Source organism: Oncorhynchus mykiss, chromosome 7 (genome assembly GCF_013265735.2).
Source record: "Oncorhynchus mykiss isolate Arlee chromosome 7, USDA_OmykA_1.1, whole genome shotgun sequence".
NCBI lineage: Eukaryota > Metazoa > Chordata > Actinopteri > Salmoniformes > Salmonidae > Oncorhynchus > Oncorhynchus mykiss.
The window spans coordinates 89760273-89787066 of record NC_048571.1 but is presented as its reverse complement, the minus strand read 5'-3'; the positions used below and the strand labels follow the sequence as shown (position 1 = coordinate 89787066).

Below are 26794 nucleotides of genomic sequence, written 5' to 3'. Positions count from 1 at the left end.
TTCCTTCGACCTCATGACTTGGTTTTTGCTCTGACATGCACTGTCAACTGTGGGACCATATATAGACAGGTGTGTGCCTTGCCAAAATCATGTCCAATCAATTGAATTTACCACAGGTGGACTCCAATCAAGTTTTTGAAACATCTCAAGGAAATTGTGGAACATTATGTAACCTATGAATATCACAAGACTATTCTTGCCACATGCCAGACTACTCCCATAACTTAATTTAAATGTTCTGGGAACCTTTTTAAAGAACTAAGACCAGGTGTTCTGCCAACATTCTTACAACATTAAGGGAATGTCCTGTGTAACCTAACCTAAACATTATATGAATGTCATCACAACGCTCTAATGATGTTTCACCAGGTGTTCTAGTAATGTTGTAACAAGGTTCTAACGATGCTCCCTCCAGGCGTGCCACTGTCCGTCCGAAGGAGGTGAGCTGATGTGCTACCCTGTCCCAGGCTGTGATCCCAGCAACCCCGGTGACCCCCACAAACCTATGCTGGCCACCATACAGGAGGGTCACCCTACATATCCCCCTATCCATCCCTACCTCACACAGGACAAACTGAGAGAGACGGAGAGAGACCGACATGCTAAACCCCCCTTTAACACACAGGAGACACAGGCTATAGGATTACCCCCCTACAACCGTCCTCCATACCCTTTCAACGGGCCAAAACTACCACCATCCAACAGCCCACACCTCCCCCCGTTCCCGATTGATGCCCCTATTCCCTCGGACCACCTGCCCCTGTTCAAACCAGACCACATGACTGAGGATGGGGACTATGACTACCCTACTACAGACGCATCAGAACCACCTGTGAATGATCTGGCCTACCCTACACCGTCCTCCTCTATCATCTCTGTCTCCTACCCTGGGACAGGGGCTACACAGCCGCGCCACGACAGGGGTAATAGTAAGAGCTACGATAAGCCTTATGATTGGACTGATAACGGCTATGGTAACAAGGAATATGATAGTAGAGATAGGCAGGAGCTGAGGGAGATCTATGGAGTCCATGAGCCAACCACAGACAGTATGGTTACAGACAGAGTAGGACTGAGAGACAGGCTAGGGCAGACAGACAGATCTACAGAGACAGACAGATCTCAGCATATAGGTAGGGTGAAGCAGACAGACAAGCTAAAGAAAACAGACAGGTTGATGACATTTGGACTTTACAAGGCCACCACAGATGGGTTCGGAGAGACAGGCAGCCCCGTTACTGACAGCCCAGTGACAGTAGAACAGACCACTTCTAGCCAGCTTGAAGACACCACAGTAGAGACCACCTCCCGCAGTACCAGCTCCAGCCACCAGGACACCACCTCGAACTGGAACAGACTCTCAGAGAGCCAGATTTACCCTCACTCTCAAGGGGCCAGTGCTGGGGACGCACTGGAGATATGGGATAGAGGGATGGGGGAGCAGGAGGAAGAGGAGGAGAGAGTAGATTCATTGGAGAATACCACAGGACCTGGGTGGAGAGACGTGTCTTATGATGGAGATTTGGATAAACAGGGGAGGAGAGGAGGAGAGGAGGAGAGAGAGAAGAGTACCCCTAGCAACCATGTGAAGGATGCAGGTGTCAGAGAACCTGGAAGTCACCAGGACAACACTACAGTAGAACACAGTACTACATCCCCCAGAAGGAATCGGGACCACATCACCCACAGGAAGCCTCACCACCACACCCTGACCCAGAAGCCTAAGCCTCACAATACTACCCCTAGGGAGTATGAGGTCGTCACAGACAGAACTACATCTCCCAGACTGCTTGACCACAACACAGATAGTACTACATTTCCTAGATTGCCTGACCACCACACCTTGACCAGGAAGCCTGACCACTACACAACCCCCAAGGAGTATGAGGTCCACACAGACAGACCTATATATCCCAGACTGCCTGAACACCACACTGTCAAAACTTCAACTCCAAGAGAGCTTGATGTCAACACCGACAGAACTACAATCCCAAGACAAGCTGAGCACCACAGCCTCAACAGACAGCCTGATCACCATACCCTGACCAGGAAGCCTGACCCCTATGCAGTCAGAACTACAACTCCCAGAGAGCTGAACCACCACACAACCCACAGACAGCCTGATCACTATACCCTGACCAGACAGCCTGATCCCGATCACCCAGCTCCCAAGGACCCAGAGCAAGAACATACTCCTCCCAGGGTGAGATTCAGCCCAACCAGCCAGCCTTCTCTCAGGGTATCAGTTGATCTAGGTCACCATGGAAGTGAGCCTCTCCATAAGCAGTCCCAGACACTATTCAAACTGGAGAACAATGATGCGGAGGAGCATGAGAAGGAGGAGGAGGAGAGGGGATATGTCTTTCTCCCAAAAACTCAGGAGGGTGAGTAAAACACTTGACTGAAACTGGAAGTTCTTGACTGAACCTGGACGTTCTTTATTGTTTAGTATCTGGAAGCTGAGTGGGTTGAAAGCGCCATAGTTTTAAAGTTAGATGAGTGGCCGGGTTCATCATGTGGACAAAGATCCAGGTGTTTCTGTTGAGGCAGCTGTGTGTCTGGTCCAGGTGTTTCTGTTGAGGCAGCTGTGTGTCTGGTCCAGGTGTTTCTGTTGAGGCAGCTGTGTGTCTGGTCCAGGTGTTTCTGTTGAGGCAGCTGTGTGTCTGGTCCAGGTGTTTCTGTTGAGGCAGCTGTGTGTCTGGTCCAGGTGTTTCCGTTGGCAGCTGTGTGTCTGGTCCAGGTGTTTCTGTTGAGGCAGCTGTGTGTCTCGTCCAGGTGTTTCCGTTGGCAGCTGTGTGTCTGGTCCAGGTGTTTATGTTGAGGCAGCTGTATGTCTGGTCCAGGTGTTTCTGTTGAGGCAGCTGTGTGTCTGGTCCAGGTGTTTCTGTTGAGGCAGCTGTGTGTCTGGTCCAGGTGTTTCTGTTGAGGCAGCTGTGTGTCTGGTCCAGGTGTTTCTGTTGAGGCAGCTGTGTGTCTGGTCCAGGTGTTTCTGTTGAGGCAGCTGTGTGTCTGGTCCAGGTGTTTCTGTTGAGGCAGCTGTATGTCTGGTCCAGCTGTTTCTGTTGAGGCAGCTGTGTGTCTGGTCCAGGTGTTTCTGTTGAGGCAGCTGTGTGTCTGGTCCAGCTGTTTCTGTTGAGGCAGCTGTATGTCTGGTCCAGCTGTTTCTGTTGAGGCAGCTGTATGTCTGGTCCAGGTGTTTCTGTTGAGGCAGCTGTGTGTCTGGTCCAGGTGTTTCTTTTGAGGCAGCTGTGTGTCTGGTCCAGGTGTTTCTGTTGAGGCAGCTGTATGTCTGGTCCAGCTGTTTCTGTTGAGGCAGCTGTATGTCTGGTCCAGGTGTTTCTGTTGAGGCAGCTGTATGTCTGGTCCAGGTGTTTCTGTTGGCAGCTGTGTGTCTGGTCCAAGTGTTTCTGTTGAGGCAGCTGTGTGTCTGGTCCAGATGTTTCTTTTGAGGCAGCTGTGTGTCTGGTCCAGGTGTTTCTGTTGAGGCAGCTGTATGTCTGGTCCAGATGTTTCTTTTGAGGCAGCTGTGTGTCTGGTCCAGGTGTTTCTGTTGAGACAGCTGTATGTCTGGTCCAGGTGTTTCTGTTGAGGCAGCTGTGTGTCTGGTCCAGGTGTTTCTGTTGAGGCAACTGTGTGTCTGGTCCAGGTGTTTCTGTTGAGGCAGCTGTGTGTCTGGTCCAGGTGTTTCTGTTGAGGCAGCTGTATATCTGGTCCAGGTGTTTTTGTTGAGGCAGCTGTGTGTCTGGTCCAGGTGTTTCTGTTGAGGCAGCTGTGTGTCTGGTCCAGGTGTTTCTGTTGAGGCAGCTGTGTGTCTGGTCCAGGTGTTTCTGTTGAGGCAGCTGTGTGTCTGGTCCAGGTGTTTCTGTTGGCAGCTGTGTGTCTGGTCCAAGTGTTTCTGTTGAGGCAGCTGTGTGTCTGGTCCAGGTGTTTCTGTTGAGGCAGCTGTATGTCTGGTCCAGATATTTCTGTTGAGGCAGCTGTGTGTCTGGTCCAGGTGTTTCTGTTAAGGCAGCTGTGTGTCTGGTCCAGGTATTTCCGTTGGCAGCTGTGTGTCTGGTCCAGCTGTTTCTGTTGAGGCAGCTGTGTGTCTGGTCCAGGTGTTTCTGTCGAGGCAGCTGTGTGTCTGGTCCAGGTGTTTCTGTTGAGGCAGCTGTATGTCTGGTCCATGTGTTTCTGTTGAGGCAGCTGTATGTCTGGTCCAGGTGTTTCTGTTGAGGCAGCTGTGTGTCTGGTCCAGGTGTTTCTGTTGAGGCAGCTGTGTGTCTGGTCCAGGTGTTTCTGTTGAGGCAGCTGTGTGTCTGGTCCAGGTGTTTCTGTTGAGGCAGCTGTGTGTCTGGTCCAGGTGTTTCTGTTGAGGCAGCTGTGTGTCTGGTCCAGGTGTTTCTGTTGAGGCAGCTGTATGTCTGGTCCAGCTGTTTCTGTTGAGGCAGCTGTATGTCTGGTCCAGGTGTTTCTGTTGAGGCAGCTGTATGTCTGGTCCAGGTGTTTCTGTTGGCAGCTGTGTGTCTGGTCCAAGTGTTTCTGTTGAGGCAGCTGTGTGTCTGGTCCAGATGTTTCTTTTGAGGCAGCTGTGTGTCTGGTCCAGGTGTTTCTGTTGAGGCAGCTGTATGTCTGGTCCAGATGTTTCTTTAGAGGCAGCTGTGTGTCTGGTCCAGGTGTTTCTGTTGAGACAGCTGTATGTCTGGTCCAGGTGTTTCTGTTGAGGCAGCTGTGTGTCTGGTCCAGGTGTTTCTGTTGAGGCAACTGTGTGTCTGGTCCAGGTGTTTCTGTTGAGGCAGCTGTGTGTCTGGTCCAGGTGTTTCTGTTGAGGCAGCTGTATATCTGGTCCAGGTGTTTTTGTTGAGGCAGCTGTGTGTCTGGTCCAGGTGTTTCTGTTGAGGCAGCTGTGTGTCTGGTCCAGGTGTTTCTGTTGAGGCAGCTGTGTGTCTGGTCCAGGTGTTTCTGTTGAGGCAGCTGTGTGTCTGGTCCAGGTGTTTCTGTTGGCAGCTGTGTGTCTGGTCCAAGTGTTTCTGTTGAGGCAGCTGTGTGTCTGGTCCAGGTGTTTCTGTTGAGGCAGCTGTATGTCTGGTCCAGATATTTCTGTTGAGGCAGCTGTGTGTCTGGTCCAGGTGTTTCTGTTAAGGCAGCTGTGTGTCTGGTCCAGGTATTTCCGTTGGCAGCTGTGTGTCTGGTCCAGCTGTTTCTGTTGAGGCAGCTGTGTGTCTGGTCCAGGTGTTTCTGTCGAGGCAGCTGTGTGTCTGGTCCAGGTGTTTCTGTTGAGGCAGCTGTATGTCTGGTCCATGTGTTTCTGTTGAGGCAGCTGTATGTCTGGTCCAGGTGTTTCTGTTGAGGCAGCTGTGTGTCTGGTCCAGGTGTTTCTGTTGAGGCAGCTGTGTGTCTGGTCCAGGTGTTTCTGTTGAGGCAGCTGTGTGTCTGGTCCAGGTGTTTCTGTTGAGGCAGCTGTGTGTCTGGTCCAGGTGTTTCTGTTGAGGCAGCTGTATGTCTTGTCCATGTGTTTCTGTTGAGGCAGCTGTATGTCTGGTCCAGGTGTTTCTGTTGAGGCAGCTGTGTGTCTGTTCCAGGTGTTTCTGTTGAGGCAGCTGTATGTCTGTTCCAGGTGTTTCTGTTGAGGCAGCTGTGTGTCTGGTCCAGGTGTTTCTGTTGAGGCAGCTGTGTGTCTGGTCCAGGTGTTTCTGTTGAGGCAGCTGTATGTCTGGTCCATGTGTTTCTGTTGAGGCAGCTGTATGTCTGGTCCAGGTGTTTCTGTTGAGGCAGCTGTGTGTCTGTTCCAGGTCTTTCTGATGAGGCAGCTGTATGTCTGGTCCAGCTGTTTCTGTTGAGGCAGCTGTGTGTCTGGTCCAGGTGTTTCTGTTGAGGCAGCTGCGTGTCTGGTCCAGGTGTTTCTGTTGAGGCAGCTGTGTGTCTGGTCCAGGTGTTTCTGTTGAGGCAGCTGTGTGTCTGGTCCAGGTGTTTCTGTTGAGGCAGCTGTGTGTCTGGTCCAGGTGTGTCTGTTGTGGCAGCTGTGTGTCTGGTCCAGGTGTTTCTGTTGAGGCAGCTGTATGTCTGGTCCATGTGTTTCTGTTGAGGCAGCTGTATGTCTGGTCCAGGTGTTTCTGTTGAGGCAGCTGTGTGTCTGTTCCAGGTCTTTCTGTTGAGGCAGCTGTATGTCTGGTCCAGCTGTTTCTGTTGAGGCAGCTGTGTGTCTGGTCCAGGTGTTTCTGTTGAGGCAGCTGTGTGTCTGGTCCAGGTGTTTCTGTTGAGGCAGCTGTGTGTCTGGTCCAGGTGTTTCTGTTGAGGCAGCTGTGTGTCTGGTCCAGGTGTTTCTGTTGAGGCAGCTGTGTGTCTGGTCCAGGTGTTTCTGTTGAGACAGCTGTATGTCTGGTCCAGGTGTTTCTGTTGAGGCAACTGTGTGTCTGGTCCAGGTGTTTCTGTTTTGGCAGCTGTGTGTCTGGTCCAGGTGTTTCTGTTGAGGCAGCTGTATGTCTGGTCCAGGTGTTTCTGTTGAGGCAGCTGTGTGTCTGGTCCAGGTGTTTCTGTTGAGGCAGCTGTGTGTCTGGTCCAGGTGTTTCTGTTGAGGCAGCTGTATGTCTGGTCCAGGTGTTTCTGTTGAGGCAGCTGCGTGTCTGGTCCAGGTGTTTCTGTTGTCTGCTCTGTGTCTGCTCTGTGTCTGCTCTATGTCTGCTCTATGTCAGCTCTATGTCTGCTCTGTGTCTGCTCTGTATTTGTATTTTGCTGTGTTTGTCTTTTTGTGATGTGTAATGTATATCTTTCTAGCCGCAGTGGTCTAAGGCACTGCATCGCAGTGCTCGCTGTGCCACTAGAGATTCTGGGTTCGAGTCCAAGCTCTGTCGCAGCCGGCCGCGACCGGGAGGCCCATGGGGCGGTGCACAATTGGCCCAGCGTCATCCGGGTTAGGGAGGGTTTGGCCGGCAGGGATATCCTTGTCTCATCGCGCACTAGCGACTCCTGTGGCGGGCCGGGTGCAGTGCACGCTGACCAGGTCGCCAGGTGTACGGTGTTTCCTCCGACACATTGGTGCAGCTGGCTTCCGGGTTGGATGGGCATTGTGTCAAGAAGCAGTGCCGCTTGGTTGGGTTGTGTTTCGTTTCGGAGGACTCACAGCTCTCGACCTTCGTCTCTCCCGAGTCCGTACGGGAGTTGCAAGACTGTATCTGCCAATTGAATATCACGAAACTGGGGAGAAAAAAAAGCGTATCTCTTTCTTTCTAAAGATGTGGTTGAGAGGTTGTGTGTGCATGCGTGTGTGAACTATATATCATGTGTACTATGTGTGTTATTGCCCCTGTATCTCCAGCTGGTCCTGGTCCGTCTTCTCTCTACGTGGTGGAGAGCTGCTGTGAGGTGGGCCAGAGATGGGCATCAGAGAACCAACACTGTAACAACATGCCGTTGTTGAAGGACGATAAACACTCTGTCTGCAGGTTAGTCTGCACCGCCAGGGCCTAGTGTAACATGATGTTAGTCTGCACCACCAGGGCCTAGCGTAATATGATGTTAGTCTGCACCACCAGGGTCTAGTGTAATATGTTGTTAGTCTGCACCGCCAGGGCCTAGTGTAACATGATGTTAGTCTGCACCACCAGGGTCTAGTGTAATATGATGTTAGTCTGCACCACCAGGGTCTAGTGTAACATGATGTTAGTCTGCACCACCAGGGTCTAGTGTAATATGATGTTAGTCTGCACCACCAGGGTCTAGTGTAATATGATGTTAGTCTGCACCGCCAGGGCCTAGTGTAATATGATGTTAGTCTGCACCACCAGGGCCTAGTGTAATATGATGTTAGTCTACTCCAGGGCCTAGTGTAATATCATGTTAGTCTGCTCCAGGGCCTAGTGTAATGTGATGCTAGTCTGCACCAGGGCCTAGTGTAATACTGTATGATGTGTACTTCTCAGACCTGTTGGGTTTAGTATGGTTTCTTCTCGAGAACCTATCGTCCTTTCACTCTCTCATTCTTACCTTATTTTACTCTGTATCTGCTTCTAAATTTCAAGCTTCCACCTCTAACTCTAGGAAACTCTTTTCCACCATCTCCTCCCTCCTTAATCCTCCTTCCCTCCCCCTCCTTCCTCCCTCTCTGTGGACGACATTAACTACTTTGAAAAGAACGTTGAAGACATCCGTTCCTCATTCACTCAGCTTATTGAGTCCAATGGTCCCACTCGCACAGAACGACCCTAGCCTTGACCTCTTTCTCCCCTCTCTCTCCAAATGACATCCAGCGACTAGTGATGTCCGTCCTCCCAAAAACCTCTCCACCCGACCCCCTCCTCCCTTCTCCAGACCATCTCTGGAGATTTTATCCCATTCCTCACTTCCCTCATCATCTCATCCCTGACCACTGGCTGCGTCCTTTCTGACTTCAAAACGTCCAGAGTCGCTCCCCTCCTCAAGAAAACAATGCTTGACACATCTGATGTAAAAACTACAGACCTGTGTCCTTACTTGAGCGTGCTGTCTATGACCAACTCTCTGGCTGTCTCTCTCAGAACGATCTTCTTGACCCTAACCAATCAGGCTTCAAGACGGATCACTGAACTGAGACTGCTCTTCTCTGTGTCCCGGAGGCTCACCGCACTGCCAAAGCTGACTCTCTCCTCTGTTCTCATCCTCCTAGATCCATCTCCTGCCTTCGACAACGTGAACCATCAGATCCTCCTTTCCACCCTCTCAGGGCTAGGCGTCTCAGGCTCTCCACACTTTTGGATTGAATCCTACCTGGCAGGCCGCTCAGACCAGGTGATATGGAGAGGATCTGTGTCTGTACTCTCACTACTGGTGTCCCCCAGGGCTCGGTTCTAGGCCCTCTCCTCTTCTCTCTATACACCAAGTCTTATATCCTTACATGGTCTCTCCTATCATTGCTATGCGGTTGACACTAAACTACTTTTTTCTCCTTCCCCCCCTTCAGCCTGCCTTTTTGTTCAACTCTCCCAAATTCTCCCATGTCACCCCGCTCCTCTGCACACTCCACTGGTTTCCAGTCGAAGCTCACATCTACTATAAGACCATGGTAATTGCCATCGTAGCAGCAAGAGGAACTGCCCCTCCCTACTTTCAGGCTATGCTCAAACCCTACATCCCAACCCGAGCACTCCGTTCTGTCACCTCTGGTCTCTTGGCAATTCCCGCTCAGCCCAGTCCAAGCCCTTCTCTGTCCTGCCACCCCAATGTTGGAACCAGCTTTACCCTGAGGGTAGGACAGCAGAATTCCTGCCCATCTTCCGAAATCATCTGAAACCCTACCTCTTCAAAAAGTATTTTAAATAGTCCCACAGCACCCCTCCTTGCACACCCCCCCTCACAACTTTCGTGAATTAACACTCGCAATTCACTTTTTCTCCCCCTTACTAGCTCTGACTTCTGTAGTATACGGTTGGGTTTAGTGTGATATGGAAGTCTGTAGTATACGGTTGGGTTTAGTGTGATATGGAAGTCTGTAGTACACGGTGTGATATGGAAGTCTGTAGTACACGGTTGGGTTTAGTGTGATATGGAAGTCTGTAGTATACGGTGTGATATGGAAGTCTGTAGTATACGGTTGGGTTTAGTGTGATATGGAAGTCTGTAGTATACAGTGTGATATGGAAGTCTGTAGTATACGGTTGGGTTTAGTATGATATGGAAGTCTGTAGTATACGGTTGGGTTTAGTGTGATATGGAAGTCTGTAGTATACGGTTGGGTTTAGTGTGATATGGAAGTCTGTAGTATACGGTTGGGTTTAGTGTGATATGGGAGTCTGTAGTATACGGTTGGGCTTAGTGTGATATGGAAGTCTGTAGTATACGGTTGGGTTTAGTGTGATAAGGAAGTCTGTAGTATACGGTGTGATATGGAAGTCTGTAGTATACGGTTGGGTTTAGTGTGATATAGAAGTCTGTAGTATACGGTGTGATATGGAAGTCTGTAGTATACGGTTGGGTTTAGTGTGATATGGAAGTCTGTAGTATACGGTTGGGTTTAGTGTGATATAGAAGTCTGTAGTATACGGTTGGGTTTAGTGTGATATTGAAGTCTGTAGTATACGGTTGGGTTTAGTGTGATATGGAAGTCTGTAGTATACGGTTGGGTTTAGTGTGATATGGGAGTCTGTAGTATACGGTTGGGCTTAGTGTGATATGGAAGTCTGTAGTATACGGTTGGGTTTAGTGTGATAAGGAAGTCTGTAGTATACGGTGTGATATGGAAGTCTGTAGTATACGGTTGGGTTTAGTGTGATATAGAAGTCTGTAGTATACGGTGTGATATGGAAGTCTGTAGTATACGGTTGGGTTTAGTGTGATATGGAAGTCTGTAGTATACGGTGTGATATGGAAGTCTGTAGTATACGGTTGGGTTTAGTGTGATATGGAAGTCTGTAGTATACGGTTGGGTTTAGTGTGATATGGAAGTCTGTAGTATACGGTTGGGTTTAGTGTGATATGGAAGTCTGTAGTATATGGTTGGGTTTAGTGTGATATGGAAGTCTGTATTATACGGTGTGATATGGAAGTCTGTAGAATACGGTTGGGTTTAGTGTGATATGGAAGTCTGTAGTATACGGTTGGGTTTAGTGTGATATGGAAGTCTGTAGTATACGGTTGGGTTTAGTGTGATATGGAAGTCTGTAGTATACGGTTGGGTTTAGTGTGATATGGAAGTCTGTAGTATACGGTTGGGTTTAGTGTGATATGGAAGTCTGTAGTATACGGTTGGGTTTAGTGTGATATGGAAGTCTGTAGTATACGGTTGGGTTTAGTGTGATATGGAAGTCTGTAGTATACGGTTGGGTTTAGTGTGATATGGAAGTCTGTAGTATACGGTTGGGTTTAGTATGATATGGAAGTCTGTAGTATACGGTTGGGTTTAGTGTGATATGGAAGTCTTTAGTATACGGTTGGGTTTAGTGTGATATGGAAGTCTGTAGTATACGGTTGGGTTTACTGTGATATGGAAGTCTGTAGTATACGGTTGGGTTTAGTGTGATATGGAAGTCTGTAGTATACGGTTGGGTTTAGTATGATATGGAAGTCTGTAGTATACGGTTGGGTTTAGTGTGATATGAAAGTCTGTAGTATACGGTGTGATATGGAAGTCTGTAGTATACGGTTGGGTTTAGTGTGATATGGAAGTCTGTAGTATACGGTGTGATATGGAAGTCTGTAGTATACGGTTGGGTTTAGTGTGATATGGAAGTCTGTAGTATACGGTGTGATATGGAAGTCTGTAGTATACGGTTGGGTTTAGTATGATATGGAAGTCTGTAGTATACGGTTGGGTTTAGTGTGATATGGAAGTCTGTAGTACACAGTTGGGTTTAGTGTGATATGGAAGTCTGTAGTATACTGTTGGGTTTAGTATGATATGGAAGTCTGTAGTATACGGTTGGGTTTAGTGTGATGTGGAAGTCTGTAGTATACGGTGTGATATGGAAGTCTGTAGTATACGGTGTGATATGGAAGTCTGTAGTATACAGTGTGATATGGAAGTCTGTAGTATACGGTTGGGTTTAGTATGATATGGAAGTCTGTAGTATACGGTTGGGTTTAGTGTGATATGGAAGTCTGTAGTATACGGTTGGGTTTAGTGTGATATGGAAGTCTGTAGTATACGGTTGGGTTTAGTGTGATATGGAAGTCTGTAGTATACGGTTGGGTTTAGTGTGATATGGAAGTCTGTAGTATACGGTTGGGTTTAGTGTGATATGGAAGTCTGTAGTACACGGTTGGGTTTAGTATGATATGGAAGTCTGTAGTATACGGTTGGGTTTAGTGTGATATGGAAGTCTGTAGTACACGGTTGGGTTTAGTGTGATATGGAAGTCTGTAGTATACGGTTGGGTTTAGTGTGATATGGAAGTCTGTAGTATACGGTTGGGTTTAGTGTGATATGGAAGTCTGTAGTATACGGTTGGGTTTAGTGTGATATGGAAGTCTGTAGTATACGGTTGGGTTTAGTGTGATATGGAAGTCTGTAGTATACGGTTGGGTTTAGTGTGATATGGAAGTCTGTAGTATACGGTTGGGTTTAGTGTGATATGGAAGTCTGTAGTATACGGTTGGGTTTAGTGTGATATGGAAGTCTGTAGTATACGGTTGGGTTTAGTGTGATATGGAAGTCTGTAGTATACGGTTGGGTTTAGTATGATATGGAAGTCTGTAGTATACGGTTGGGTTTAGTGTGATATGGAAGTCTGTAGTACACGGTTGGGTTTAGTGTGATATGGAAGTCTGTAGTATACGGTTGGGTTTAGTGTGATATGGAAGTCTGTAGTATACGGTTGGGTTTAGTGTGATATGGAAGTCTGTAGTATACGGTTGGGTTTAGTGTGATATGGAAGTCTGTAGTATACGGTTGGGTTTAGTGTGATATGGAAGTCTGTAGTATACGGTTGGGTTTAGTGTGATATGGAAGTCTGTAGTATATGGTTGGGTTTAGTGTGATATGGAAGTCTGTAGTATACGGTTGGGTTTAGTGTGATATGGAAGTCTGTAGTATACGGTGTGATATGGAAGTCTGTAGTATACGGTTGGGTTTAGTGTGATATGGAAGTCTGTAGTATACGGTTGGGTTTAGTGTGATATGGAAGTCTGTAGTACACGGTTGGGTTTAGTGTGATATGGAAGTCTGTAGTATACGGTTGGGTTTAGTGTGATATGGAAGTCTGTAGTACACGGTTGGGTTTAGTGTGATATGGAAGTCTGTAGTATACGGTTGGGTTTAGTGTGATATGGAAGTCCGTAGTATACGGTTGGGTTTAGTGTGATATGGAAGTCTGTAGTACACGGTTGGGTTTAGTATGATATGGAAGTCTGTAGTATACGGTGTGATATGGAAGTCTGTAGTATACGGTGTGATATGGAAGTCTGTAGTACACGGTTGGGTTTAGTGTGATATGGAAGTCTGTAGTATACGGTGTGATATGGAAGTCTGTAGTATACGGTTGGGTTTAGTGTGATATGGAAGTCTGTAGTATACGGTGTGATATGGAAGTCTGTAGTATACGGTTGGGTTTAGTGTGATATGGAAGTCTGTAGTACACGGTTGGGTTTAGTGTGATATGGAAGTCTGTAGTATACGTTGTGATATGGAAGTCTGTAGTATACGGTTGGGTTTAGTGTGATATGGAAGTCTGTAGTACACGGTTGGGTTTAGTGTGATATGGAAGTCTGTAGTATACGGTGTGATATGGAAGTCTGTAGTATACGGTTGGGTTTAGTGTGATATGGAAGTCTGTAGTACACGGTTGGGTTTAGTGTGATATGGAAGTCTGTAGTATACGGTGTGATATGGAAGTCTGTAGTACACGGTTGGGTTTAGTGTGATATGGAAGTCTGTAGTATACGGTGTGATATGGAAGTCTGTAGTATACGTTTGGGTTTAGTGTGATATGGAAGTCTGTAGTATACGGTGTGATATGGAAGTCTGTAGTATACGGTTGGGTTTAGTATGATATGGAAGTCTGTAGTATACGGTTGGGTTTAGTGTGATATGGAAGTCTGTAGTATACGGTTGGGTTTAGTGTGATATGGAAGTCTGTAGTATACGGTTGGGTTTAGTGTGATATGGAAGTCTGTAGTACACGGTTGGGTTTAATGTGATATGGAAGTCTGTAGTATACGGTGTGATATGGAAGTCTGTAGTATACGGTTGGGTTTAGTGTGATATGGAAGTCTGTTGTATACGGTTGGGTTTAGTGTGATATGGAAGTCTGTAGTATACGGTTGGGTTTAGTGTGATATGGAAGTCTGTAGTATACAGTTGGGTTTAGTGCGATATGGAAGTCTGTAGTACACGGTTGGGTTTAGTGTGATATGGAAGTCTGTAGTATACGGTTGGGTTTAGTGTGATATGTAAGTCTGTAGTATACGGTTGGGTTTAGTGTGATATGGAAGTCTGTAGTATACGGTGTGATATGGAAGTCTGTAGTATACGGTTGGGTTTAGTGTGATATGGAAGTCTGTAGTATACGGTTGGGTTTAGTGTGATATGGAAGTCTGTAGTATACGGTTGGGTTTAGTGTGATATGGAAGTCTGTAGTATACGGTTGGGTTTAGTGTGATATGGAAGTCTGTAGTATACGGTTGGGTTTAGTGTGATATGGAAGTCTGTAGTATACGGTTGGGTTTAGTGTGATATGGAAGTCTGTAGTATACGGTTGGGTTTAGTGTGATATGGAAGTCTGTAGTATACGGTTGGGTTTAGTGTGATATGGAAGTCTGTAGTATACGGTTGGGTTTAGTGTGATATGGAAGTCTGTAGTATACGGTTGGGTTTAGTGTGATATGGAAGTCTGTAGTATACGGTTGGGTTTAGTGTGATATGGAAGTCTGTAGTATACGGTTGGGTTTAGTGTGATATGGAAGTCTGTAGTATACGGTTGGGTTTAGTGTGATATGGAAGTCTGTAGTATACGGTTGGGTTTAGTGTGATATGGAAGTCTGTAGTACACGGTTGGGTTTAATGTGATATGGAAGTCTGTAGTATACGGTTGGGTTTAGTGTGATATGGAAGTCTGTAGTATACAGTTGGGTTTAGTGTGATATGGAAGTCTGTAGTATACGGTTGGGTTTAATGTGATATGGAAGTCTGTAGTATACGGTGTGATATGGAAGTCTGTAGTATACGGTTGGGTTTAGTGTGATATGGAAGTCTGTAGTATACGGTTGGGTTTAGTGTGATATGGAAGTCTGTAGTATACGGTTGGGTTTAGTGTGATATGGAAGTCTGTAGTATACGGTTGGGTTTAGTGTGATATGGAAGTCTGTAGTATACGGTTGGGTTTAGTGTGATATGGAAGTCTGTAGTATACGGTTGGGTTTAGTGTGATATGGAAGTCTGTAGTATACGGTGTGATATGGAAGTCTGTAGTTCTTCAATCACTCCATTTAAAGCAGAATATAATTTCTAATTCTACTTTTCCTTTTGGCAATATACAACATGTTTTTTCTCTCTCTCTCCTCCAGTATATCCCAGCAGCAGTGTTGTCAGAATGTTCTAATGGAGACCAGGTGTCTGGCAGGTATCACTGCTGCTAAAGGAGGAGACAGGTGTGAGGTCAACCAGGAGAGCCAGTGTGCTGCAGACTCTTACCAGGCAAGACACACACACACACACACACACACACTCAGAGACAGGCATGCACACACACTCAATCGCCCATTCTCAACTGGTTCTGTGTGTGTGTCAGAACCACTGTATCAATGAAGGATAGATTGTCCTAATGGTATTGCTATAGACTTAATACTACAATACTGTACGCATGTTAAACAGTCTGTTATACAGACAAATCAAACAGTACGGGACATTCTCTGGATCACAGTGGATCAGCAATTTCCTATAGAACCTGAATGAGAATGTCTTCGTCTGCGTCCCATGGTACCCTATTCCACTAGGGCCCTGTAGTGCACTATACAGAGAATAGGGTCATTTGGGACTTCAAACAACCTGAGGTATGCAGTAGTGTTTTGGAGGTCATATTTCAGTAGTTGGCACCCTGCCATTTGACGGTCATGTTCCAGTTTTAGACCCACATGCCAACTCAGGGATTTTGTGGAATTCAGATGAAGGTCGGTGAGTTTATTGGATTTGGTCCAAATCCCAATCTGTGATAATCTAGCATCAAGCAAATGCCGAATGTAATATTGGACGTCGGAGCATCCTCCAGAACCTCAGAATGGTTCCATATGGAGATAGGAAGATGTGTTCTGCCTTCGTGTGCATTCCAATGGAGCCCTCTTCTCTACATAGTCCTCTCCTTTACAGTGTTTAACGTGTTTAAAGAACGACTGCCCTAAAAAGCAACTCATCCCTTTAAAAATGGTCTATGTGGCATCGATGTTTGAGTCAAACATTTATTCTAGTGTCAAATTTGACTACAAAGTGTAAATAGGATCATTTTGGTCATGAAGTCAATCTCATCTAAAACGGAGTTTGGAACCTCTGTGTGTCACAACGAGTAAATTAAGTTTGGGTTTGGATCACAATTATGTCAACAATTAATGCCCCCTTTTACCAAGCTCAGCGTGCAAATCAGCCCTCTGGCCGCTTCCCTTCATTGAATGGTGCTCAGTTTTTGTTATCGCCCCCAACGCAACGCGTTAAGGATCACTTCCGTGCCCAACAGGTGTTTGGAGTTGGTTGGTCCCCAGTGGTGGTGAGTATGCTGTTAGCTAGAGCGTAGATTGATGGTTATGTATCTGGTAATGTATATTTTGATGATCACTATCATCTAGCTACCTACACTGAACAACAATGTAAACGCAACATGCAGCAATTTTCACCAATTTTACTGAGTTAAAGTTCAAATAAGGAAATCAGTCAATTTAAATAAATAAATTAGGCCCTAATCTATGGATTTTCCATGACTGGGCAGGGGCGCAGCAATGGGTGGGCCTGGGAGAACATAGGTCCACCCACTTTGGAGCCAGTCCCACCCACTGGGGAGCCAGGTCCAGCCAATCAGAATATGTTTTTCCCCACAAAAGGGCTTTATTACAGACAGAAATGCTCCTCAGTTTCATCAGCTGTCCGGGTGGCTGGTCTCAGACGATCCCGCAGGTGAAGCCGGATGTGGAGGTCTTGGGCTGGCGTGATTACACGTGGTCTGCGGTTGTGAGGCCGGTTGGACGTACTGCCTTATTCTCTAAAACAACATTGGAGGCAACTTATGGTAAAGAAACATTCTACATTCTATTCTCGGGCAACAGCTCTGGTGGACATTCCTGAAGTCAGGATGCCAATTGCAATCTCCCACAAAACATGAGACATGTGTGGCATTGTGTTGTGTCAAAACTGCACATTTTAGAGTGGCCTTTTATTGTCCCCAGCACAAGGTGCACCTGTGTAATGATCATGCTGTTTAATCAGCTTTTTGATATGCCACACCTGTCAGGTGTATGGATTATCTTGGCAAAGGAGAAATGCTCACAAATTTGGAGAGAAATAAGCTTTTTGTGCATATGGCAAAATTACAAGGTATTTTATTTCAGCACTTTACATGTTGCATTTTATATTTTTGTTCTGTAAAATTAGTTAGCTAACTAGTTGGCTAACGTTAGCCTCAACACACCTCGGATTTGGCTTGAAAACATGCTAAAATTTCAAAAGAAAGCAAAGAATTAATAGGAAAAAGTCTGTCGCCAGATTGACTATAGGTGCAGTATAACTTTAGTCAGTATTTTAATACATACGGGACCACCATATTTTAGCTAGCTAATATTAGCATTGCTAGTCATCGTATTTCCTTGCCACTATAAATCAAATCACAGTTTATTTGTCACGTGCGCTGAATACAACAGGTGTAGTAGACCTTACAGTGAAATGCTTACTTACAGGCTCTAACCAATAGTGAAAAAAAGGTATTAGGTAAACAATCAGTAAGTAAAGAAATAAAACAACAGTAAAAAGACAGGCTATAAACAGTAGAGAGACTATAAAAGTAGCGAGGCTACATACAGACACAGGTAGTATGTACATGTAGATATGGTTAAAGTTAAAGTGACTATGGATATATGATGAACAGAGAGTAGCAGTAGCATAAAATAGGTGTTGGTGGGTGGGACACAATGCAGATAGCCCGGTTAGCCACTGTGCGGGAGCACTGGTTAGTGTAAGGGCTCAAATAAATATTGGATACAGCAATGTTGGTACTAACTAACTCATGTCTGACTACAACAGTATACTAACTAGCAGCAACAAACCCAACCCATCCAAGGACCAAAACATTTGGTTGTGCAGCGTAACGGTGTCAACGGGCTGAATATAATCCAATCTGGAGCCAGCCAGTCTGCATCTGTAAAGCATAGACTTAGTTTCCAAAAGATATTACATTATTTCTCAAGCTACAGTATGGTTATAATTAAGGGATGACGACAATCGTTGACCTGTTTTTTTCTGTTAGACAAATTGCACAGTTGGGTGCCAGACTAATCGTCATACACTGATGCTGGGACTTACCAGAAGGAGCAAAGGTGGGTATCATAACATGTCCAGCAACGTGACTGCAATGGTTCAGCCACCTCCAAAAATTATGTCATTCACTGCTCAGTTAATATTTCACAGCTTGTCAGGCAAGAACTCATAATAAAGGTGTCATGTGACACAAGTACCCTTGTGACACATTTTCTGTTGTTGCCAGAGTCTCTCTGAACTCCTATGAAAAGGATATGTGATCGAGGCCTCTGATATTGACCTGGGTTACTGCCTTGATGACACAGTCAGAATCATCAACCACTACAGGTAATGTGTGTTATATGTGAAAAGTTGTATGAAAAAAATACCAAGCCTGATAAACTAGCAGGCTAATTCCCCAGCCAAGTACACAGTACCAGTCAAAAGTTTGGACATGCGTACTCATTCAAGGGTTTTTCTTTATTCTTACTATTTTCTACATTGTAGAAAAATAGTGAACACATCAAAACTATTAAATAACACATATGGAATCATGTAGTAACCAAAAAAGTGTTAAACAAATCTAAATATATTTTATATTTTGAGATTCTTCAAAGATGACAGCTTTGCACACTCTTGGCATTCTCTCAACAAGCTTCTTGAAGGTAGTCACCTGGAATGCTTTTACAGTCTTGAAGGTGTTTCCACATATGCTGAGCACTTGTTGGATGCTTTCCCTTCACTCTGCAGTCCAATTCATCCCAAAACATCTCACTTGGGTTAGGGTCAGGTGATTGTGGAGGCCAGGTCATCTGATGCAGCACTCCATCACTCTCCTTCTTGGTGAAACAGCCCTTACACAGCCTGGACGTGTGTTGGGTTAAATCAAATCAAACTTTATTCGTAACATGCGTCGAATACAACAACTGTAGACCTTACCATGAAACACTTACTTACAAGCCCTTAACCAACAGTGCAGTTCAAAGAGTGATTGTCCTGTTGAAAAACAAATGATAGCCCCACTAAGCGCAAACCAGATGGGATGGCGTATCGCTACAGAGTGCTGTGGTAGCCCTGCTGGTTAAGTGTGCCTTGAATTCTAAATAGATCACTGACAGTGTCACCAGCTAAGCACCATCACACCTCCTCCTCCATGCTTCACGGTGGGAACCACAAATGCGGAGATCATCCGTTCACCTACCCTTTTTCTCACAAAGACACAGAGGTTGGAACCAAAAAATCTCAAATTTGGACTCTTCAGACCAAAGGACAGATTTCCACCAGTGTAATGTCCATTGTTCATGTTTCTTTGCCCAAGCAAGTCTATTCTTCTTATTGGTGTCTTTTAGTAGTGGTTTCTTTGCCGCAATTCGACCATCAAGGCCTGATTCACGCAGTCTCCTCTGAACAGATGATGTTGAGATGTTTCTGTTACTTGAACTCACTGAAGCATTTATTTGGGCTGAAATTTCTGAGGCTGGTAACTCTACCTCTGCAGCAGAGGTAAGTCTGGGTCTTGCTTTCATGTGGCGGTCCTCTTGAGAGCCAGTTTCATCATAATGCTTGATGTTTTTTCAGATCAAATCAAACTTTATTTGTCATGTGCCTAGTACAACAAGTTTAGACCTTACCGTGAAATGCTTACTTACAAGTTCTTAACCAACAGTGCAGTTCAAGAAGAGTTAAGAAAATATTTACCTAATAAACTAAAGTAAAAATAGTATAAAGCAATAACTGTCAGCGTCAGTGGTGTATAGGTGAGGACGGAGTCAAGCGCAGGAAACAGAGTAAAAATAACTTACTTTACTCGGGAAAAATAAACATTACAAAATATCCACATAGGGAAAACCCTAACAGACAAGACTATCACATAACAGGAACAATCACGCACAACACATAATGGGAACCAGAGGGTTAAATAGGGAAATAATAATAATGTAATGGGAACCAGGTGTGTACAATCAAGACATAACAAATGGAAAACAGAAACATGGATCGGTGGCAGTTAGAAAGCCGGTGACGACGAGTGCCGAACAAGGAGAGGTACCAACTTCGGTGGAAGTCGTGAGAATAACAACAATAACGAGGCTATATATACAGGTGGTACCGGTACCGAGTCAGTGTGCAGGGGTACAGGTTTGTTGAGATAATTTGTACATGCAGGTAGGGGTGAATGGACTATCCATAGATAATAATCAACTTGATAATATACAGTGCCTTGCGAAAGTATTCGGCCCCCTTGAACTTTGCGACATTTATTGGACAGTTTTAGAAACTTCAGAGTGTTTTCTATCCACACATACTAATCATATGCATATACTATATTCCTGGCATGAGTAGCAGGACGCTGAAATGTTGCGCGATTTTTAACAGAATGTTTGAAAAAGGAGGGGGTAGGATAAAGAGGTTTTAAGGGGGCTGAATAATTTTGCAAGCCCAATTTTTCTGTTTTTGATTTGTTAAAAAAGTTTGAAATATCCAATAAATGTCGTTCCACTTCATGATTGTGTCCCACTTGTTGTTGATTCTTCACAAAAAAATACAGTTGTATATCTTTATGTTTGAAGCCTGAAATGTGGCAAAAGGTCGCAAAGTTCAAGGGGGCCAAATACTTTCGCAAGGCACTGTATAATGATATTTTGGAGGTTATTCCGTTTAAAAAAACGAAAGTTAGCGATTGTAATCCGGCCAAAACATTTCTTTCTGTTTTTAGAGGGAGAGAAACATTGGGCCAGTTGTGCGCCGCCCTGTGGGACTCCCAATCACGGTCGGATGTGATACATAATAATACTTTTTGTTATTTCATTTGTTCTGTCTTTTCTGGAGCATTAATCTGAAATTGCAACCAATCACGGCCGGTTGTGATACAGCCAACCTAATTTAGGAATACATTTGACAATAGCATTCTCCCCCTACCCTCCTTCTAGGCAAGTCTATTTTCCAGCTACCTGCTAATAGCCATAATGGCGCTGTACAACGTGACCGTGTGTGTTTGAAAGAGTATTTTCCATTAAGCAACAATTTGTTTACCTTCATTGGACAACTCTGTTCCAATATTTCTGTAATTCAGTGATATTTATTCCCATAGTAATTCGTTATGGATCCATAACTAAATCAACATCTGCATTTTGAAAGAGTATTTTTATCATCATTTTAATAACAAGGCATTAGATGCCATTATTAGTTACATTGTTTTAGTTTGAATGTGCAGACTGGCACTAAAAACAGCAGGAACGTTTCCCTAGTCAGCGCCATTATTAGTGTAATTCCCATTAAAGTGTTGCTCTGTGCTACCCAGTGTGGTAGGGTGGGGGTCCACTCCCCCTTCCTCATCCTCTATTCCCCATGGGCTAGGTCCGTCTTCTGTGCGCGGCTCTGCGGCCCATCCCGTGTCCCCTGCCCTCGTGCCTTGAACTTTGCGTGCTTTCAGTGGATACAGCTGTAGAACTTCAAGGCAATCCCATTGTGCGCCACTCGGGAGCCATGAACAATATGACCAATATACATTGCTCAAAAAAATAAAGGGGACACTAAAATAACACATCCTAGATCTGAATGAATGAAATATTCTTCTTAGTACTTTTTTCTTTACATAGTTGAATGTGCTGACAACAAAATCACACAAATTATCAATGGAAATCAAATTTATCAACCCATGGAGGTCTGGATTTGGAGTCACACTCAAAATTAAAGTGGAAAACCACACAACAGGCTGATCCAACTTTGATGAAATGTCCTTAAAACAAGTCAAAATGAGGCTCAGTAGTGTGTGTGGCCTCCACGTGCCTGTATGACCTCCCTACAACGCCTGGGCATGCTCCTGATGAGGTGGCGGGTGGTCTCCTGAGGGATCTCCTCCCAGACCTGGACTAAAGCATCCGTCAACTCCTGGACAGTCTGTGGTGCAACGTGACGTTGGTGGATGGAGTGAGACAAGATGTTCCAGATGTGCTCAATTGGATTCAGGTCTGGGGAACGGGCGGGCCAGTACATAGCATCAATGCCTTCCTCTTGCAGGAACTGCTGACACACTCCAGCCACATGAGGTCTAGCATTGTCTTGCATTAGGAGGAACCCAGGGCTAACCGCACGAGCATATGGTCTCACAAGGGGTCTGAGGATCTCATCTCTGTACCTAATGGCAGTCAGGCTACCTCTGGCGAGCACATGGAGGGCTGTACGGCCCACCAAAGAAATGCCACCCCACACCGTGACTGACCCACCGCCAAACCGGTCATGCTGGAGGATGTTGCAGGCAGCAGAACGTTCTCCACGGCGTCTCCAGACTGTCACGTCTGTCACATGTGCTCAGTGTGAACCTGCTTTCATCTGTGAAGAGCACAGTGCGCCAGTTGCGAATTTTCCAATCTTGGTGTTCTCTGGCAAATGCCAAACGTCCTGCACGGTGTTGGGTTGTAAGCACAACCCCCACCTGTGGATGTCGGGCCCTCATACCAGCCTCATGCAGTCTGTTTCTGACCGTTTGAGCAGACACATGCACATTTGTGGCCTACTGGAGGTCATTTTGCAGGTCTCAGGCAGTGCTCCTCCTGCTCCTCCTTAGACAAAAGCGGAGGTAGCGGTCCTGCTGCTGGGTTGTTGCCCTCCTACGGCCTCCTCCACATCTCGTGATGTACTGGCCTGTCTCCTGGTAGCGCCTCCATGCTCTGGACACTACGCTGACAGACACAGCAAACCTTCTTGCCACAGCTCACATTGATGTGCCATCCTGGATGAGCTGCACAACCTGAGCCACTTGTGTGGGTTGTAGACTCCGTCTCATGCTACCACTAGAGTGAAAGCACCGCCAGCATTCAAGTTACCAAAACATCAGCCAGGAAGCATAGGAACTGAGAAGTGGTCTGTGGTTATCACCTGCAGAATCACTCCTTTATTGGGGGTGTCTTGCTAATTGCCTATAATTTCCACCTGTTGTCTATTCCATTTGCACAACAGCATGTGAAATTTATTGTCAATCAGTGTTGCTTCCTAAGTGGACAGTTTGATTTCACAGAAGTGTGATTGACCTGGAGTTACATTGTGTTGTTTAAGTGTTCCCTTTATTTTTTGAGCAGTGTATATTGTCCTGCTAATAACAGGGTTGATAATATATCTGTGAGAATATCCAAGGGGCTTTTATATCATTCTAAATTAATTATAATAATCGCTTTGTTTAAAAAATAACAATATTTTGGAGATTATTTTGTTTTCAAATAACGTAAAATGAGGGACACAAAGGCAATTCTTGAACATGAGATAAGACATTGTTACTAATTTGTAAATAAAGCCAGTTTGTTATTTAGAATGATTTATTTTTGTTTTTAGAGTGAGAGAAACCCAAAAACCTACAGTCATCTCATGGGTCTCCCAGTTGAAGCCGGCACGGGAATGGAACCAGCATCTGTAGCAACGCAGCTTGCCCTGCTATGCAGTGTCTTAGACCATTGCGCCACTCAGGCGCTGTACAGTACAACGTGCCTGTCGGGAGTGGCCTACAGTATTACAGTAAGAGAAAAATAATCCTAAAAGAATATACACCTTAGTGTAACAACAGTTTAAGTAAGTAATACTGAAGTTGTGCACAATTATTACTTTCTATTTAGGTTTATGTTGCCCATTCATTGTCAGTTAGAGACACAGTAGGACCCAAAAGCATGATCAGTGCTCTAACTCCCCCTTGTGGTGGTCTGGAGCAATGACGTGGTGACACAGGGTACTGTACTAAACCACAAATTACCTCTTAAGTCCCGCAGCATAATCACAAAACCTTTAGTGGAGCAACCACTGTAGACTTGGCGCTCTAGTACCATTTGCTTTGCGGTAGCAGAGGATCCAGTCTATGACTTGGGTGACTGGAGTCTGACAATTTTATGGGCTTTCCTCTGACACCACCTATTATATAGGTCCTGGATGGTAGGAAGCTTGACCCCAGTTATGTACTGGGACGTACACACTACCCTCTGTAGTGCCTTATGGTCAGATGCCGAGCAGTTGCCATACCAGGCGGTGATGTAACTGGTCAGGATGCTCTCGATGGTGCAGCTGTAGATCTGGGAACCCATGCCAAATCTTTTCATTCTGCTGATGGTAAAAAGGTTTTGTTGTGCTCTCTTCACGACTGTCTTGGTGTGTTTGGACCATGATAATTTGTTGGTGATGTGGACACCAAGGAACTTGAAACTCTCGACCCGCTCCACTACAGCCCGGCCGATGTTAATAGGGGCTTGTTTGGCCCGCCTTTTCCTGTAGTCCACGATCAGCTCCTTTGTCTTGCTCACATTGAGGGAGAGGTTGTTGTCCTGTCACCACTCTGCCAGTTCTCTGACCAAGTGCGACTGCACTTGAAGAAACTTTCAAAGTTCTTGACATTTTCTGTATTGACTGACCTTCATGGCTTGAAGTAATGATGGACTGTCATTTCTCTTCGCTTATTTGAGCTGTTCTTGCCCTTTTTTGGGGGGGTCTTTTACCAAATAGAGCTATAGTCTGTATACTCTATTAGGAAGGAAATAAATTCCACAAATGTACTTTTAACAAGGCACACCTGTTAATTGAAATGCATTCCAGGTGACTACCTCATGAAGCTGTTGAGAGAATGCCAAAAGTGTGCAAAGCTGTCATCAAGGCAAAGAGTGGCAACTTTGAAGAATCTCAAATATAAAATATATTTTGATTTGTTTAACACTTTTTTGGTTACTACATGATTCCATATAAGTTATTTCATAGTTTTGATGTCTTCACTATTATTCTACAAATAAAGAAAAACTCTCGAATGAGTAGGCGTGTCCAAACTTTTGACTGGTACTGTAAATGACAAATGTGTGTTTTGTGGCCCAGAGACTCTTGGGACTGCGCTCATGTCAGAAGATAACCTACTGTTTATTTGGAAGACTGATATTGTTTTATTTTGACCCAACTGTTATGTACCCCGGTTTAATTTTCTTTGATAATTTTTCTCTTTATTCATAAAATGAAGTGGGGAGAGAACAAACCCCTGTTTAAATTGTTTAAGATAGAACTCAAAGATCATTTAGAAGTAAACACCAAAAAGCATCAAACCTTTTGACATGTAATACGTTGATGTTGTCTGTATATTTCTGATTTTGTGTCATTGTTCAATAAAATATAAAATACTAAGGTTGCTTTGTTTTCAGGGAAAAAAGACTGATTGCCATTTGTCTCATTTGTCTCTCAATCTCTGATTGGCAGATATAGTACCATGGATAGAACACACATTTTGATTGGTTTACAGTTTAGGTACTTTTATGTCTAGCTAGTGAACATAAAAGTAAGTATTTAGAACAAATTTACTCAACCCAACACCGATGGGAGCTAGTGTAGCCCAACACCGATGGGAGCCAGCATAGCCCAACACCGATGGGAGCCAGCATAGCCCAACACCTATGATTTCCAGTATAGCCCAACACCGATGGTTGCCAGTATAGAGCTTGCGAGCTCTGTACTGGGCAGATTAACATGCGCAACCAACAGACAGGGTGGGGGGGTTACGAACTTGACGACGACTCATATTTCCTGCAACTTTCTGAAGAGGCAGCAAGAATGCGTGTGTGTGTGAGCGGTGCACGTCTACCACTTTGATAAGGAGATACATACAGTGGGGCAAAAAAGTATTTAGTCAGCCACCAATTGTGCAAGTTCTCCCACCTAAAAAGATGAGAGAGGCCTGTCATTTTCATCATGGGTACATTTCAACTATGACAGATAAAATGAGAAAAAAATCCAGAAAATCACAATGTAGGATTTTTAATGAATTTATTTGCAAATTATGGTGGAAAATAAGTATTTGGTCACCTACAAACAAGCACGATTTCTGGCTCTGACAGACCTGTAACTTCTTCTTTAAGAGGCTCCTCTGTCCTCTACTCGTTACCTGTATTAATGGTACCTGTTTGAACTTGTTATCAGTATAAAAGACACCTGTCCACAACCTCAAACAGTCACACTCCAAACTCCACTATGGCCAAGACAAAAGAGCTGTCAAAGGACACCAGAAACAAAATTGTAGACCTGCACCAGGCTGGGAAGACTGAATCTGCAATAGGTAAGCAGCTTGGTTTGAAGAAATCAACTGTGGGAGCAATTATTAGGAAATGGATGACATACAAGACCACTGATAATATCCCTCGATCTGGGGCTCCACGCAAGATCTCACCCGGTGGGGTCAAAATGATCACAAGAACGGTGAGCAAAAATCCCAGAACCACACGGGGGGACCTAGTGAATGACCTGCAGAGAGCTGGGACCAAAGTAACAAAGCCTACCATCAGTAACACACTACGCCGCCAGGGACTCAAATCCTGCAGTGCCAGATATGTCCCCCTGCTTAAGCCAGTACATGTCCAGCCCCGTCTGAAGTTTGCTAGAGAGCATTTGGATGATCCAGAAGAAGATTGGGAGAATGTCATATGGTCAGATGAAACCAAAAAATAACTTTTTGGTAAAAACTCAACTCGTCGTGTTTGGAGGACAAAGAATGCTGAGTTGCATCCAAAGAACACCATACCTACTGTGAAGCATGGGGGTGGAAACATCATGCTTTGGGGCTGTTTTTCTGCAAAGGGACCAGGACGACTGATCCGTGTAAAGGAAAGAATGAATGGGGCCATGTATCGTGAGATTTTGAGTGAAAACCTCCTTCCATCAGCAAGGACATTGAAGATGAAACGTGGCTGGCTCTTTCAGCATGATAATAATCCCAAACACACCGCCCGGGCAACGAAGGAGTGGCTTCGTAAGAAGCATTTCAAGGTCCTGGAGTGGCCTAGCCAGTCTCCAGATCTCAACCCCATAGAAAATCTTTGGAGGGAGTTGAAAGTCCGTGTTGCCCAGCAACAGCCCAAAACATCACTGATCTAGAGGAGATCTGCATGGAGGAATGGGCCAAAATACCAGCAACAG

The 26794-nt window shown here is 45.2% G+C and overlaps 1 protein-coding gene across 1 annotated transcript in view; it reads left to right on the top strand.

Annotated features, from left to right (window-relative positions):
• The window catches only part of LOC110528697 (fibulin-2), a 127683-nt gene that overhangs the window by 40228 nt on the left and 60661 nt on the right, over positions 1-26794 (top strand). The window contains exons 3-5 of the mRNA XM_036984360.1: positions 416-2384; positions 7295-7421; positions 14950-15079. Coding sequence (XP_036840255.1) covers positions 416-2384; positions 7295-7421; positions 14950-15079 — 2226 coding nt within the window. The remainder of the gene's footprint in view (positions 1-415; positions 2385-7294; positions 7422-14949; positions 15080-26794) is intronic.